The sequence below is a fragment of the Protopterus annectens genome, chromosome 14.part0 (genome assembly GCF_019279795.1).
Source record: "Protopterus annectens isolate FY-2018-M chromosome 14.part0, PAN1.0, whole genome shotgun sequence".
NCBI classification, from domain to species: Eukaryota; Metazoa; Chordata; order Ceratodontiformes; family Protopteridae; genus Protopterus; species Protopterus annectens.
The window spans coordinates 809,230,966-809,248,357 of NC_056748.1; the positions used below are offsets into that span (position 1 = coordinate 809,230,966).

At 38.3% G+C, this 17,392-nt stretch overlaps 1 protein-coding gene across 1 annotated transcript in view; it reads right to left on the reverse strand.

Moving 5' to 3' along the window:
* LOC122789257 (steroid 17-alpha-hydroxylase/17,20 lyase) overlaps nt 1-17,392 on the reverse strand; it is a 199,618-nt gene that overhangs the window by 34,117 nt on the left and 148,109 nt on the right. The window contains exon 7 of the mRNA XM_044056553.1: nt 8,577-8,680. Within this exon, the coding sequence (XP_043912488.1) occupies nt 8,577-8,680 (104 nt within the window). The remainder of the gene's footprint in view (nt 1-8,576; nt 8,681-17,392) is intronic.

The following is a 17,392-nucleotide window of genomic DNA, read 5'->3' on the forward strand; positions in this document are numbered from 1 at the left end:
TTCTCCAGCAACAGCTGGACCAATCAGATGGATCTTGTGTTAATTAGGGGCTTACCCTCACCACCAAGAAATTCAGCATAGTTTCTTTCGGTAAATTTAGCATCTTTACCATTTAACATTCCACTTAATTATGACACAGTCGTCAATGACTTGAGTGTGTCTGTTGATAATAGACTCTCCTTTGACCACCGTGTCTCTGTGGTGGTTAGAAAATTCTTCTACCTTGCACAAATTATCCTTTGTGGTATCTCCTCAAGGTCCACAGATATATACAGTCCCACTTTATTCATCCCTTATTAGGACTATCCTTGAATGTAATGCACCCTTCACCATGCACTTCACTAAACACCTTAACCAGCTAAAGAGACACCATGGTTTCCAAACCAAAAAGATTTCCGGTCTCAGTAACTTTAGCTACTCTGAAGGAGTAAAAGCCCTGTCCCTCTACACGGTGTCATACAGATGTGTGAGGAGTAATGTCTACATTGCCTTCTATGCTGTGAATGATGCAGTAGTCTTTGAACTTCTTCACCTGAATCGAAACAGTGATAAAGCAAGCACCTACCCTAGAGACCTACATCAGTATTATCATATCAGCAAAGCCAGATGGTGTGATAAGTATCTAAACCATCACATTCCCCATTTCTGGTGTAGGATCCCTTAAATATCAAGTGAGGTACTTTCCTAGTCACATTTAAACCAGTCCATATGATGGCATGGGTGATCACAAAAGTTTATGTGGGACAGCCCTACTTCACTCAGCACATCGTTAGTCTTCTAGCAGAAATGAGTAATGTGGACGAGCTCCTCGATCCTCTCCATGGCTATAAGCTTAGTAAAAACCTATTAAACTGTACTTACCAGAGCACATCTGAGTCTTAGGCAAAGGTCTGTGTTTGCTGTACGTTAGTGCTTATATTATTTGTAGCACGATCCATTCCATCCTGTACCTGAAATATGGATCCACCTCAATCAAATGCACACACTTAGCATTATAAAAAGTAAGGCTCAGTTGTTAATTAGGGGATCACCTACTGGTGACATCTCAGGAATGGTCTATTAATCTGTATGAGTTTTGTGTGTGTGTGTGTGTGTGTGTGTGTGTGTGTGTGCGTGCCTGTGTGCGTGCATGCGTGCGTGCATGTGCGTGTGTGCGAACACTTTATAATTCTGAAAGTCTGAAATATCGAATTTCAGAATCCCGACATTATAAAGCCAAAAGCTCAAAATTTCGAAACCCCAGAAGCACGTATTTCAAAATACCGAAGTCTGGAGATGTTGACTTAGCGCTTCTGGTGTTGCAGTTTGTGAATGGATAGCTGGAAGTTCAGGTCAGTATTTAAGTTCAAGGGTTTTGGTTAGAGGCTTTAGTGTGTGTCCGTGTGTTTTGTGACTTGATGTGTGTATGTGCGTGCGAGGGGAATGTAGCTTGTATGGTGGTGTTTTTGTGTGTTTGTCTGTGTAGTGCGACCTTAGAGTTAGTATATTTGTGTGTGGGGGGTGCAGGGGAGGCTTGTCCCCCTGCTTGTATGTAGTGTAGGTTTGTGTGTGGGGGGGGAGGTATATGTATGTGTGTGGTGTATGGTTAGTGTAGGATTCTCAATTTTGAAATTCAAGCTTTTGGGGTTTCGGGATTTTAAGGTTTCGGTTTTATGATCCCGAGTTTCGGGATTATAAAGTGAACCCATGTGTGTGCATCTGTATATATAGACATACTAGCTGGGCTTTCTCTTACCATCTCAGTTCAAGGCTGAACCTCTTTAACTCAGCCTTTGTGAGATTAGTTAATAAACATTCATTCATTCTCTGAGTTCCTGCTTATTGCAGTTCAGGTTTGCTGGGGAGGTCAGGGCTTGTTCCATCTTTCAGTGGGCACACAGTAGAGAAATTAATGCTGGCTGGGTCATTAACCGTCTTACACAGTGCACACATGCACTAAGTCATACATAACATTCAGTATTGTCAGCATACACAAGACAAGTTGACCATAGTTGTCATAGCTGTACACTATGATTAAAAAAGCTTTTTTATTTAAAATAGACAAGGTCCAGAACTTTTTAAACTGTATGAGCGTCAAGTAACCTTGTATAGCTAGAGAGCTCAGAAGAAAAATGGGCATTTGTGAGCTGACAAAACAAACAGCAATATTTCCAAAGCCTTCAACATTTCAGCATATCTGACCTTCTTTTTCTTACAGCAGCATGAGAGAACTCCTTTAATCGCCACTCCCCATCAGTGCACTGCTTTCCCTCAGCTCCCTCATACTATAGACTACCGAACACTTTTTAGTCTATTTCAGCTTCATAATCAATCTTTGCTTCACATCTAAGGATCCCACACTTGAATTTTACAGCCTGCTTTCACTCCTACCCTTGTTTTGAGCTTAAGCCTGTGAGACAACATTTAAGCTTCCCACTAAAGCGCGTCTATTTATCTATATGTATAGATATAGCTATATATATATATAGATATATATGTAGATGTAAATAAGGAAGAGGGCTCTTCTTTGCATGAGTGACTTTAATCATACATTCAATGCAGACCTGTTCTGTTGAATATTAAGAGGAGCATCGAAAACAAAAATATTGTATTACGGAGTTAAAGTTTGATGGGATTCATTTAAAAAATATAGTTATTTCACCACCATGTCCTCTCTGACACTAGAATAATTTCAAATAGCCTTACTCAAATTAACAGATGGCTTCTATAACAAACTTGTCCAAGGCTGGCAGAGAACAACCCTGTTTATGGACTTTTCAAAATATTTTGTGAGGCTTCTCACCTTTTTTTCCTATCAAAGCTTAAAACTGCTAGGATTACTAGTGAAACTGTCATTTTTTTTCATCTATTTCAGTGGAAGATTTCACAACATTAGCTGGTTGCATACATCTTAACTATCCAGAATTTCACACAATGTCCAGAGTTTTGTCTCACATGTTTGCTCTGTTCTTCATAAAATTTGTGGTTTAAATCACTGAGGAGTAAAGTCACTAAGTAATGGCAGACATTTGAGGTTTGATTTCACATCCTTCAGAAAGTACATGTTAATACAAAGTCTGTTATTCTATTAGCTTTCTAAATTTAATTTAGTAATACTTAAAATATGTCTCTGATTTTAGACCTCGGTTCCCCATTATTTTTGGATTGTCCCAGAATTCTTGCACTAAGAGGTTGAGTGGAGAGATAACAGATATTATACAATTCCTCCCCTAAAACGTGCACGCTGATTGGCCAGCCCAACCAGCGTGCCCGTTGTAAATCCCTCAATATACTAACGGAAAAAGGTCCGGTCGCCCGGACTTTTTCCGTTAGTATAAAACACTGTCTCGCTATGTTAAAAGAGTTTAACATAGCGACACAGGTTTTAAAAAAGCAACGGAGATCTCCGTTGCTTTTTTTGAAGCTGTCTCGCTATGTTAAACTCCTTTAACATAGCGACACATAGTAAAAGCAACGGAGATCTTGCGATCTCCGTTGCTTTTTTTTTTAAAGCTGTCTCGCTATATTAAATGGGTTTAACATAGGGAGACAGCTTTAAAATAAGCAACGGAGATATCCGTTGCTTATTTTAAAGCTGTCTCGCTATGTTAAACCCATTTAACATAGCGAAACAGTAAAAAAAAGCAATGGAGATCTTGCGTTCTCCGTTGCTTTTGCTCAACTCTGATGTACTGCGCAGGAGCGCAGTACATCAGAACTGCCGCAGAATACCAGACAGCTGCGGAAGGGCAGTAAAGAGGCATTATGCAATGCCATTATTTAAGAAAAGTAATTATTTCTTTTCTTAAATAATGTCATTAATATATAGCAATAACCACTTCTGGTGTGGGTAATGCTGGATTTACCCGGTTGGCTTTGTTTGGTCCCTCGGGACCAAACCGCGCCAACCGTGGGTAAATCCAGCATTACCCACACCCAGGCGTGGGTTATTGCTATAGTGTCCTCCATTCTTAAGCATGTTCTACAAGGAACAGTCACAACTGAGATTGACATATGGAACTATACCAGCAAATCTGAGTATTTATAATGAACTCATGGCGCTACACCCTTCTGTCATGCTACTTCTGTGTCTGGATTACAGACTGACCTTCATGTCTGATTTCAGCATCTTACAGATATTGCCCTTATGCTATGTTGCTTAAATCCATGATCTCCCAGTGTTATTGCTTGGTAACAAAAATCGACCCAAGGAAAAAGCTTACTTGCTCAACTTCATTGTTTCAAATGGCACTACAGAGATCCTAAGGTAAAGTATCTTGAATACACACTTGACCAAGATAGAGTGGGCCATGTGCCCATTGCTACAGGCAAAGTTAACAGACAGTTTGGTCTTTAGAGACTAAAGTACTTCCTTATTCATGTCTGTGTAACTAAATTGTATACCTCCTGCCTACTCATATGTCTCTCTCTCTCTTTTTTTATTGTACCTTTAACAACTTGTTTATATGGTGCCATACATAAAATAGACAGCACCTGTAGCAAGGTAGCAAAAGCTGATTCTGTTTTCACAACATGTCTCTGATCAACACTCAGCAAAATATGTATGGTGGGCTGGTTATCAAGTATGCTCTCACATTTCCCTTTTCTTTCTTCTAGTTGGCTACCAACTCTCTGCTTTCTCGTTATTGCCCCTCATTCTCTGGAAGAGACCATCATCCAAGGAGCCATCAGGGTTTTCTTCTCATCCCAGATCCCATTATCCCCATGGCAGTCTGGATGAGCAGGATTCTTAAAACCCTGGGTCCAGTGACACATGCGTGTCTCTGCACATGTATCTGTCTCCTGATTACAGCAGACATACTTTATTCTTAGCATTGTATGCTGCTTGCTGGCACCCATCATTTTTTTTTAATTTCTCTTAGTCTTCCCTCAGTAAATCATGTTTGTCCCTCACATCCATACGTGAATCCTTACCCAATTCTGTTTTCACTGCTTGTCTTACTGAGCTGCAGTTGTGGTCTGCTTTCCTCTTTCTCTTGTTATTCTTGTTATATACATCTCGCCTCTCCTTTGGCTTCCCCGTAGATTATCTATTACCTACCCCAACTGCAATAGTCAGAATTTCAATATAGACATCTCCTAAGCATAACTATTAAGAAATATAAATAACTTCCAATACAGATATTTTTTCTTTATTTTTTTTTTGTTTTAATGAATGCAGAGGTGTTGTCTGCTGTGATTTTGGAATATCTGCATGCCTGTCTGATTTTTCTGTTTGCCTATCTATTTCTCTATCCATGTATGTATCTCTCTCTCTCTCGCTCTCTCTCTCTCTCTCTATATATATATATATATATATATATATATATATATATTTGTAATATTCATGTTCAAATGGCAAAGACATTATAAAAGAGACCACTGTCATTAAAGCAATCAAAGTGAAAAACAACTTCAAACAACAATAACCACTAATGGCGGAAAACAACAGTACCAACAAAAGTAACCACAAATCCACTATAAATTAAAATAATGTAAAATATTGTAAGAACAGAAGGTTCAGACAGAATCATCTGTCACACCAAAAACATTATAAATCTCCATTGTTCAAAAGATTACAATGCACACCACTTTAAATACCCTTCCAAAAAGCACAGCAAAACAATTGTGTATCTATTTATATAAATAAATATATATATATATATATATATATATATATATATATGTATATGGGTCTACTTCTAAATTTCAAACTTTCAAAACATTGACTTTCTTATGGTCGAAACCATAAGATCAAAGTTTTGAAACTTTGAAATTTAAATAAAAAAAATAAAAACAAATTTTTTTTATGATTTTGCAGGGGGCAAGCCCCGTTGCACCCCCACTCCCCCTGCTAATTAAATATACTAACTCCGAGATCGCACTACAGCGAGAATAACAGTAAATACTTCATTCCGCTCTGTACAGCAATCTTCATTTAAACAGTTCAAAGTTTCAAAACTTTAATGTTATGGTCTTGACCATAAGAAAGTCGACATTTTAAAAGTTTGAAATTTAGAAGTAGACCCATACATATATATATATATATATATATATATATATATATATATATATATATATATATATACATATAATATGTAAATGTGTATATATATATATATATATATATATATATATATATATATATACACACACACGCACACACACACACACACACACATGCATGTGATGGGGGGGGGGCAGCTTATTCCATTTTTTTTAACAATAATTTGATCTTGCCCTGTACTACCTTGTCCATGACCCATTCTATTTCTCCACCAATCTTCTGAGAAAAATTTTGAAAAATGGCAAAACTATGAGTCCATATTCTTCAGTTAGAATGTTGGTGCCTTCAGTATGTTTGTCCCACAGTTTCATAATTTCTTGTGAATAGAGGAGGAGGGAGTGCTTTTTGTCTTGTTCAGAATATGTTGTTTGCATAGAGAATGTATAAACTGCATTTAGACTGGCAAATTTATTCTGGCTACCTAATGTTGCAGGCTAAGTTTTCCTGCCTGAGATACCCATGAGATAACTTTGATTATTGGTCTCAATGCTGTGGAACAGCTAGTTAGGGGGAGTGGAGAATTTTAGTGGTTGATGGTTCGCTTTCATCTTATCTTTTGGTAATTGAGTGCATAGTTTTGAACTGTCTGCTAGCCACTCAGTGAAGAAAATATGGTTTATGTTTATAATCAAAGCCCATTTCAGTGAAACCTTCTTGTCTGCACCCAGTTTATTTAGCAGATTAAAAGACAGACCCAGGATGAAGTAGGAGTGGTGGTGGTGGTGAGTCACTGCCCCTCCTAGTCCTTAGTTGGAACATTCCTACCCTCAGCACCATTGAGTAACAGAACTAACACATTGGTGGGTATTCAACTTTGGCATGCACGTTAGAGTGTATTGCTGTGAACTTTATACCATACAATTCTATTGCAGTTTAATTTAATGCCATCACATATGTTGAGTTCACTTATCTGATATACTCTCCTTATATCTCTCATACATTGTCTGACATAAATTGTACCTAGTTTAAGGTACTGTATGTGTTGTCTAGTTTGTGCAGCTTGTCTGTTATGGTTATTGTTAACTATACATGCCTTCTTCTTCTTCTTTCGGCTTTTCCCAGTTAGGGGTTGCCACAGCGGATCACCTGTCATGATTGGCAAGTGGAGTTTTATGGTGTTGAGTTGCCAGCCCAGCGCCCAACCTTCCACAGAAGGCACATACATGCACACACTCACACCTAGGGCTAATTGAGTGCCCAATCCACCTACAGCATGTCTTTGGGATGTGGGAGGAAACTGGAGCACCCAGAGGAAACCCACATGACCACAGGGAGGACATGCAGACTCCGCATAGAAGGCACCCCAGCTGAGGATCGAACTGGAGAACTTCTTGCTGTGAGGTGACAACACTAACCGCTGCACCACCGCATCACCCATTGTTAACTATACATACCAAGAATCATATTATCATCTGTTAGTTTCCCTTTCTTTTGCATATCTCTGCATTTTGTTACTAATAATTTATAGTTTGTGTCTTTCGGCTTTTCCCGGTTAGGGGTCGCCACAGCGGAACTCCGGTCCGCTAATGACTGGCAGTTGATTTTTACGTACCGGCTTGCCAGGCCTGACGCACAACCTTCAATGAAGGTACACCCATTCAAGCATGTCTCCAAGCAGAAGATGCTCTAGATGAGAAATGAACCGGACAGCGTCTTACTGTGAGGCGACAACACTACCGCAGCACCACCACCGCGGTACTAATAATTTATAGTTTAATTTTACTAATTACTTACCTGTAATGTAATCAGCTTACTTTCTATGAGCAATACAAGGACATTTTAGTTACATTTTTCTTACCAGATTTCCACTGTAAATCTACCTAGCTACCAAAATCAATATGTATTTAAATAAGTAAATATGCAATATATTTCCTATGTACATATGCAAAATAGAGTTGCTAAAAATTATTGTGTTAGCATTAATCAGTTAGTGCATACATTTTTTTTCTCATGTGATACAGGTACTCAGTACACTGTATGTTCTGTTAAAAGAAAGTGGTGATTTTTCCATATATAAATATTTAATATACTAATAATTTATAGTTTAATTTTACTAATTACTTACCTGTAATGTAATCAGCTTACTTTCTATGAGCAATGCAAGGACACCAGATTTCCACTGTAAATCTACCTAGCTACCAAAATCAATATGCATTTAAATAAGTAAATATGCAATATATTTCCTATGCACATATGCAAAATAGAGTTGCTAAGAATCATTGTGTTAGCAGTAATCAGTTAGTGCGTACATATTTTTTTCTCATGTGATACAGGTACTCACTACACTGTGTGTTCTGTTAAAAGAAAGTGGTGATTTTTCTATATATAAATATTTAATATTCTGAATAGTAAATAGTCACATTAAAGACAATATAAAGGAGCAAGTTCTTGGAATACTATGACACTAAGATCTGGAAATGTCACTTATTCCGAATGCAAAGTATAGCCAGCTAGTCTGGTTTCAAACTTAAGCGGTCCAAGAATAGTTTTAAACACTTCATTACTTTCAGCATAATGAAAACATACTTACTGGGATCAAAATGACCTGGATTTACCCACACATCTTCATCATGATGTAAGGACCAGAGATTGATGACAATCCTACTTCCTTTTGGGATGGCAAAGTCACCAATACTGTAACAGCAGAAATAAACCTCAAATTAATGGAGAAACAAAAAAATTGCTAACAACTTAGGTTAGACTAATAATCTTTCCATGTGATCACATGGATTAGTGCTGCTGCACTAAAGGTTTAATTTTGGCACTGAATCTCCGTTTTTGTGGACTAAAGGTTTGTCATACCACAGACTCACTGTGTACATACCATGTGCATGTGTAAACCTTGCCATTGTGTCTTCTGTTGCCAAGTGCTGTAACAAGCTGTTTCTATACCTTTTTATCTATAAAAAATAATTGCCTTATATTTTAACCTCCTCCATTTTCATGTCATGTATTAATATCTTAGATTTTAAAATAAGTATATTATTTTGCATCTTATAATCTTTTATCGTATCAATATACAGACATTTCCTTTTATGTAACATATCAATAAACTGGACTTGTCAGTAGCCATTGCTGTCATAATGGCTTCACCTGAAACTACATATAGTGAGTACTAAATATGTTGACATAGACCTGTATGCAGTGCTGTAAGGGAACCAAAAAGTGTGTGAGTCTGCTCACTCTTAAGGTAGAACAATATTCTGTTTAGGGACTGATACATGAGGCAAAGCCCACTTCAGTGAGGGGACTTTGGTCCGTTCATAGAAACATTTGTTAGGTAACAGGAGGGATTCCTGGATGTATTCTATAATAATTCACTTACGCTAAATGCTTGAGTTATTTTCAGTTTTCTTTTTGATTATTGTTTTAAATACTTAATTTCTGTTGTTATTCACATTCACAACACAGTTCCTATTAACTTGTAGGGTTGGTTTTATACTTATTTGCGCCTGCTGAGATTTGCCATGACGTGACATAGTAGGTCTTTAGCAAAGCTTGCCACTACAATGTGTGTAATAAGCTTGTGCAGTTGGATTTGGTAGTTTCATATGTGTGTAATATGAGACATGTACTAGCAGGGACTGCACGGTTGTGAGATGATGAGGAATGAAGTTGTCATCTGGAACTTATTACCAATCTAATAATATCCTGCTTTCTGTTTCTCTGTTTTGGCAATGTGCACCTTTTGAACTATTTCAATATTTTATGTTATTTGGTAGAGCTTCTTTCCTTTCTAGATTGTTCCTGCACCATATTTTTTTCTTTGTTGCTGTGCATGTCAGATTTTCCATATTTTTGCAATAAGTTATATTTTTGTATTTCAGACTGTTGTTTCAGTCTTGATTTCTTTTTTTTTTATTTAATTCATCTCCAGTTTCCTGGAGTTTCCTTGTTGCAGATGAAAGAGTTGTCCTTAAGAAATCCAGTCCTCCTTACATTTGATCTGTAGATTTTTAGATAAATAACTGAAGAATACTGGCCCAAATTTAAGTCCTTTGCCATCTAAATTTCTCAAAGAAATGTTAACCACTATAGTTTACTGCCTACCTAACTGCTAACCAGTTAGAATTCTGGTCTGTCACTCTTGTCTCAGTCCCACTTAACTCTGTGTATGTGACCATAGCCTTGTATAGAACCATACCAAGGATATGGTGAAGAAAAGGCACAGTACATCAGTTTGCATTCTTGCTAGTTTTGCTTTGCTTGCTTTATTACAGAAATTCATTTGATTGTTTTCCAAGTCTTCCTGGTCTGAATAAATGCTGCTTTGTGGTTGTCACCCTTACAATTTCCAAGTGGTCCACAAACCTCCCATTAACAAATACCTTTAAAGATCTTTACTAAAGTGGAGCTAAATGAGACATAACTATCAGCTTTGACTACTGCTGAACGATTTTATTACAGCTCTTTGGTGGTGCCGTTATGAGTAGAGTCGCTTGTCACCTGACACTTGTATTTTAAGGCCATTTCATTTTGTCCCTTTAATATTCTTCCTTGTATGAATGTACATTTTATATAAATATTTGAATATCATATGACTCAGTCCATACCCTTAACATTTTACTCGGGTACAATAAAATTGAGTTATACAACATCAAACATTGGGGTAACCCAGAGGCTGAGTTCAAGGACTGTAACATGATCTCACATTTGTGTACATGTTGCTGAAGCACTGAACCTCAGAACAAATTCAAACATGACAAATACTTATAAAACCCAGCAAAAGGCAAGAAGAAATATAGTGCAAATAACTTCTTTATTTACATCAATGTAACATGTAACATTGAATCTATTTGATGTGACACTGACATTACATTTAATCTGCTACAGAGAAATGCCAGTTGAATTGTGTATTAAAAACATTAACAGCTGTAAAAATATAACTAGCAAAACGTTTGCTGAAAACCTTTATTAGATGATAAAACAAGAAAAATGGTCAAGTACTTTCATCCCTGACAATGTGAATTCTTCAGAATAGCTAGTATACTTCCAAAATCATAAATACATTCCCATCATGAGATTTAATAATCAGTTAATAATATAAATAGATTGAAAATACAATTGAGAACTAACATCCCATGTAAAGTCTCAATTACTTACCTAATTAGAGCACCAACCTAAAACCACTGTAAAAATAGTTAAAACGTATGACACTGTTCCTGCCTATAGCATCAGTATTTTTAAAATAATACATTAAAATAATAAGGAATTGTAAGAAAAGTCAAGAGAGATGTAAAATTTATTTTAAACCTAAAAAATAACAAAGCTGGTATGTTGATCCTAAAATCAAACCAGTAAAAATATGTAATAAAATACCAGTAAAGTTTTTAAAAAAACTACAAGTCCATAGCTCTCCTTCTTAATACTGGTAATATAGAAATGTTGTCATTAATACCAGGCAATGCAGCAGCGTTTGATCTCAATTGCTATCTCAGTTCACTCGTTTGTAAAGTGTTTTCCCAAAAACTCTCCCCTATAATCTGTTTTTACTATATCCAAAATCCCAAATAGGAATTTATTGAAATGGGGATAAACAAGGGAATGTTTATACAGTGCATTGTTAGTGTTTTTATGTTGAATGGCATATGTACGTTCATATATACATTTACATTATGATCTCTTAGTTTTACCTATATACAACTGATCAAAGCTTTTCACAAACTGCAATGTATACTATGCCCTTACTACCACAATTCCCTGTCGAGAGTCTAACATGTTGTGGTAGATTACCCAAAACAATTCTATGTTCTTATAAAATAAATTAACATTCAGGAACCACATTTAGTGGTCCCTTTCTCATTATTAATAATCTGCACTGGGTGTTCTAACAGTTACTTAACACTGTACTTGTTTTGTATACAAAAGAGGGATCTTCCCCTAAAGTATCGTTAAGTTCACCATTACTTTTAAACATCACACAGTTTTTACTCAAAATATTCTTAACATCTGAAACTAAGTCACTATAGTGTGATACCACAGAAATGAGGAATGTCGTGGTAGTGTCTTTACTTTTACAGGTAGTCCAGTCCTGACTATTACCCAATAAGGGTTTATATCCAGTATTCTGCCCTTCCAGGATGTCCCCCCCCCCATGGTTGTCACTAGTTCCATGGGATATCCTCTGTCACTAAACATCTTAACTAAGTTGAATAGTTCCAATTTAAAATGAAACAGGTCTGAGCACATCCTAGCTGCCTGAACCATTTGTCATTTAATAATATTTTTCTTGGTATAGGTGGGGTGACTGCTCCTGAAGTCAAGGAAACTGTTGGAGTAAGTGGGTTTCCTGTAAAGCTCCGAACCAAAATATTTATTTTCCTGATCTTTAAAAATGGTGACATCCAAATAATTAGGACTCTCTAAAGAGTACATGTGTATAAATTTGAAGTAAGAGCACACATTATTCATGTGATGAACAAACTTGTCAGATACTTTGTCCATCCCTTCCCATAGGATAAACTTATCATCAAGGTATCGCAAATAAACCTGCCAGTGTTTGTTAAAGGCAGAGTTTAAAATGTGTTTCTTTTCCAAAGAGGCAAATACCAAGTTGGTGTAGATTGGCTCACAACTGGTGCCCATAGCTAAGCCTCTAGTCTGTCTAAAAAGTTCTTCCTCAAATACAACAAAATTGTTCAATACTAATTCCATAATGTCCATTACAAAATTTATCATAGTGTTGTTAAGAGAAGTGTTTTCATTAACTGTCTGAAATAATACTAGTCCCTCAGTGTGTGGTATTGAGATGGATAAATCCACCACATCAATTGTCGCATCCGTGGTCACTGTGGTCATGGAAGGAGGAAGAAAAAAGGGTCTGCCTTGGAAGAGATCCTCTGAAAGAAGCCATCACTGAAGATGTCACCTGCAAATGGGTGTCAGTGGGATTGTCATAGACATCAGATGATAGAGAATGGCAAACTGGACTGCTAGCATCCACTGGAGTACTTGCGTGTAATACCTTGCTAGTGATACAAGGTGTATAGCCACTGACATGGAACCCAGCGCCTTGAGAATGAGATGCTCCTGCAGTGATGGGACCTCCAGAATTGCCTTGATTGCTGCCTGAACAACTCCACTCTCTGAGGAGGCAAAGCTGCCATTTCCTGTCACTGTGTTGAGCTGGGTCCCTATAAATTCCAGACTTTGCACAGGAGTCAGTTTTGACTTGGCTACATTGACCGTAATCCCTAACTTGTCGAAGAGCTGCAAAAGGTACTGCATCACTAATGTCAGTCAATGCCTTGTTGGAGCTGTGAGGAGCCAATTGTCCAAGTATGGAAAGACCTGGAATCTCTGCAGTTACAAGTGAGGTGCTACCACTGCCAAGCATTTGGTAAACACCCATGGTGCTGTGGTGAGTCCAAAGGGCAGGGCTCTGAACTGAAAATGATTGGCTCCCTGATGGAAGGATAGATCCCTCCTGGAACGTCTGTCTATCCTGATGTGATAGAAGGCATCCTAGAGGTCTGTGGAGCACATCCACTTGTCCTTGTGCAACAGCAGCAGGATGTACTGAACAGTGACCATCTGGAACTTTGACTTATTGACAAACAGATTCAACTTGCTGAGGTCCAAAATTCGACACAGGTCCCCAGTCTTTTTTTTTACCAAAAAGAAGAGAGAATAAGTTCTGGACCCTCTTTGTCCTATTGGGACCTCCTGGATGGCTCTTTTTTCTATAAGTTTAAGAACTTCTCTTTGGGTCAGTTCTCTCTGACTGGGTGGCACATCGGGGATAACTCTCTTGGGACTTGGAGGAGATTGGGAAAAGGGGCATAGGAAAATAATTTTCTTGGATGGTGAAAGCCAGGGAACCTTTTTACCTAGGCTTATATAGGCCCCAGGGCTAATAGCCTAGTACATGCCTATGAATCTATGAATGTAATAACCCCTGGATATGGCCTTCAACACCACCCCCCACTCTGGAATAACAGATAAACTTATTAAGCCGGGCATAAATCCCTACATCACTCGATGGGTTGCCAAATGGCTTATTGACAGAACCCAGACTGTAAAAGTAGCCAACTCCAAATCCAGCTCCAGACAAGTGACAAGTGGAGTACCTCAGGGTTCAGTCCTTGGACCGCTCTTGTTTGGCATCTACTTCTCCGAAGTACAGGCCAACACTAAGGGACTCTGGATAACAAAGTTCACAGATGACTGTAAACTGGGAACCATTATTGAATCCCCAAATGATGTGGATATTCTACAAAAGGGCCTTACAGAAACAGATGCTTGGTGCCAGAGCCATGGGCTCAAGCTTAATGCCAAGAAATGTATAGTTATCCCTTTGGGAAAAAAACATGTACCAATGAATTACCACATAGGTGTCAGTGCACTAAACACCAAAAGTGTGATGAGAGACTTAGGGACACAGGTGGACAGTGGTCTCACCTTCGATAACTACATCACCACAACAGCCAGGAAATCCTTCTATGTGGCACACCACATCACTAAGGGCTTTACATCCAGAAAAAAGGAGGTCATTGTCCCACTGTACTCATCCCTCATTAGACCCATTATAGAGTACAATGCCCCATTTGGTATGTACCTCACAAGACATCTGCAACAGCTGGAAAGGCCACAGAAATACCTCACTAAATAAATCACAGACCTAAAGCAGATGTCCTATGCTGACTGTCTAAAACAACTCCAGCTATACTCTGTGGCATATCGTCTACTCAGAGGTGATCTCTGCTTAACATACAAGGCTATGTCAAACCCTGAGCTGTTGGACATGCTCCACTTAAAGAAATCCCAATCCCTCAGAGCCACACACTCCAGGGATCTAAAACTTGTCATCTCAATGAAAAAAACATGCTGGAGGGATAGGTTCCTGACCCAGAGACTCCCCATACTCTGGAATAGACTGCCCATACATGTCAAGCAGAGAGCCTCCTTGGCCCTCTTCAAAAGGAACCTTGACAATTGGATGGGAGATAGGAAATTCACCCTGGAGATCACTAGACAGGGGTCCAGGGAAGTAAATATTGTGGGAAAAAAATATCCAGGGAATTGTTATGGCTAGGCTTGTATAGGCCCTAGAGCTGATAGCCTAGTACCAACCTATGAATCTTTGATATTGAGCACCCAGTGACTGATTGTTGTGGCTGTCCAAGCATTTGGGTGCAATGAGAATTAACCCACAATTGTCTCCAGGGCAGGACAGTTGGGCAAACACTCAGGGGTGCTGAAAAGGCTTCTTGGAGAAAGGTTCCCTGAAGCCCTGGTTCTGTAGACCCCAATTGCCTCTAGGAAGGCATCTACCATTGAACCCTCTTCTCCTGCTTCTGGAAGAGGAATCCTCCAGAGCATCCTGGAAGGAACTCTGCGACTTTTGGAATCAAAGTTTTTTACCTTCCTGCTGCTTCCTGGAAAAGGACCTTTAGGGGGTAGAACATTTGAGCCCTACTGCTGACAGTATCTTCTCTGCCTGCTCACTGTGGGTCAAAGTCTCCTTGACTGATGGTCCAAAAAGTGAGGAGCCATCAAAGGGGGCATTCGTGAAAGATGCATTGAAGGGTTCCACAAACCCACACAACTGCATCCACACATGGCACCTTAATGCAATGCCTGCACCAGCCACTTGAGAGGTACCCTCAGCAGTATTAGAGATTAATCTCACCGAGGAAATTGCAAGAGCTAATAGAGTGATAAGCATGGGAGAGACCTTCTTGAGGTCCTCCGCAGACATCAACTCTGAAAGAAAGTGATTAGTTCATTCCAGTGTTGGAATATTTGTGTGGATCTGAGACTAGTATCCAATCCAAGGTGGATTCTGGTTGCTTGTTTAGTATTTGTGTAGGGCATATGACAAGCTGTGTATACCTGTGCAGGTTACTACAATTAGTTGGGGAGTTTGAGATTACATTTTTCCAATTAATGTTAGTACCCCCTAGCATAAATGAATATAATCATAAGAACACATGATACAATAATTCAATCAGTGAAATACATTAAGAAGAATACCTGTACACTGCCATAACATCATATATTATAATGTTTCTATGTAGAAAATAGCATTAACAGAACAAGATATTTACAGTATGTACAGTTGTTGGGCATGTGATGTGAAGAAGTGTAAGGCATGAGCCAACAAAGGAAAAGAGGGAGACAGAAAAAACAGAAAACATTAAAAAAGAAGTGCAGGAGGGAAGAGACAAGGTAATGCACAGCTATCTCCTGTCCAGGTTAAGGAGACCCACACAATATTACAGGAGTTTGGAGATGTTTACTGGTAAGCCAGGATACAACCACCTGATGAAGAACTATGCAGGCACAGGGCCTCAATGCCCATTCAAACAGACCCCTTATAATGTGCCTGCGCTAGTTAAGCAGAGCAGGTTAGAGGTAATACAGAAGCTATTGGATGTGGGGGTAATCCAGAAGTTCACTGGATTACTTCTCTTGTAACTTGTCTTATGGCAAAATATAGGCTAACAAATAAACATTTTATTTTTAATTCCCAGTAATAGTATATGTTCCTGGTACTTTATCTGAAATTGTCTTAAGTCCAGGAAGCAAGTGGATGAAGGATTGGAGTGATAGATGAGGAAATCGACTGAGAGGACCAACAACAATAGTCCAAATTGGGCCCCCAAACTGCCAAGACTGACCCTGATGGTAGTGGCCTGGAATTATTTGCATTGGACCTACTTGAATGATTCTATTCTTAGGTGTTTTTGGGAGATTCTAAAAGAAGTGATGGATTTTAAGTTGGTGGGGATGGTCTCCCATATTTTTGGTATAAAAATGGAAAAAGCATGTTCTCTGCATTTTTAGATCTGTTTTTGGAGTATATAAGTTTGACATGAATTGTGATATGGATGTAAGGTTATGGGGGGTAATATCTATCTGGATTTAACATGATTGCTCTGTATCCCTTGAAGGCTGTGACTAATGTATTGGATGTTTTATTATATAAGTTTATTTTTCATTTCCTAGCTCCAGTTGTAGTAGTATTATATTCATTAGTAATCATTTCCACATGTTTCTTAATTCTTCCTCCTTCTTGCATCATGTTCTGCTACATCATCCCTATTTATCTTTGATAGATGACACTCTCTGTAATGCTCTTTATGCTTTTATGATAAGTGGAGGTTTATGTCATTAAATTCTTGTCATTTTTCAAGTCTCAGTAGTAAGCTGCTCTGTGACTTCTGAATTTGTTGCCCTTCTTTTAAATGTTCCTTCCAGCCTACCCATTCCCTTAAAAAGATACAACCTCTAAAAGTGGTAACTACATTTTAAATAATGCCATATTGATTAAACAGTAACCCTTTTATTCTTCTGCTTGGTTTTCTGCTTCTGTCCCACCCCCAGCACCCAGTACCCTTAGTA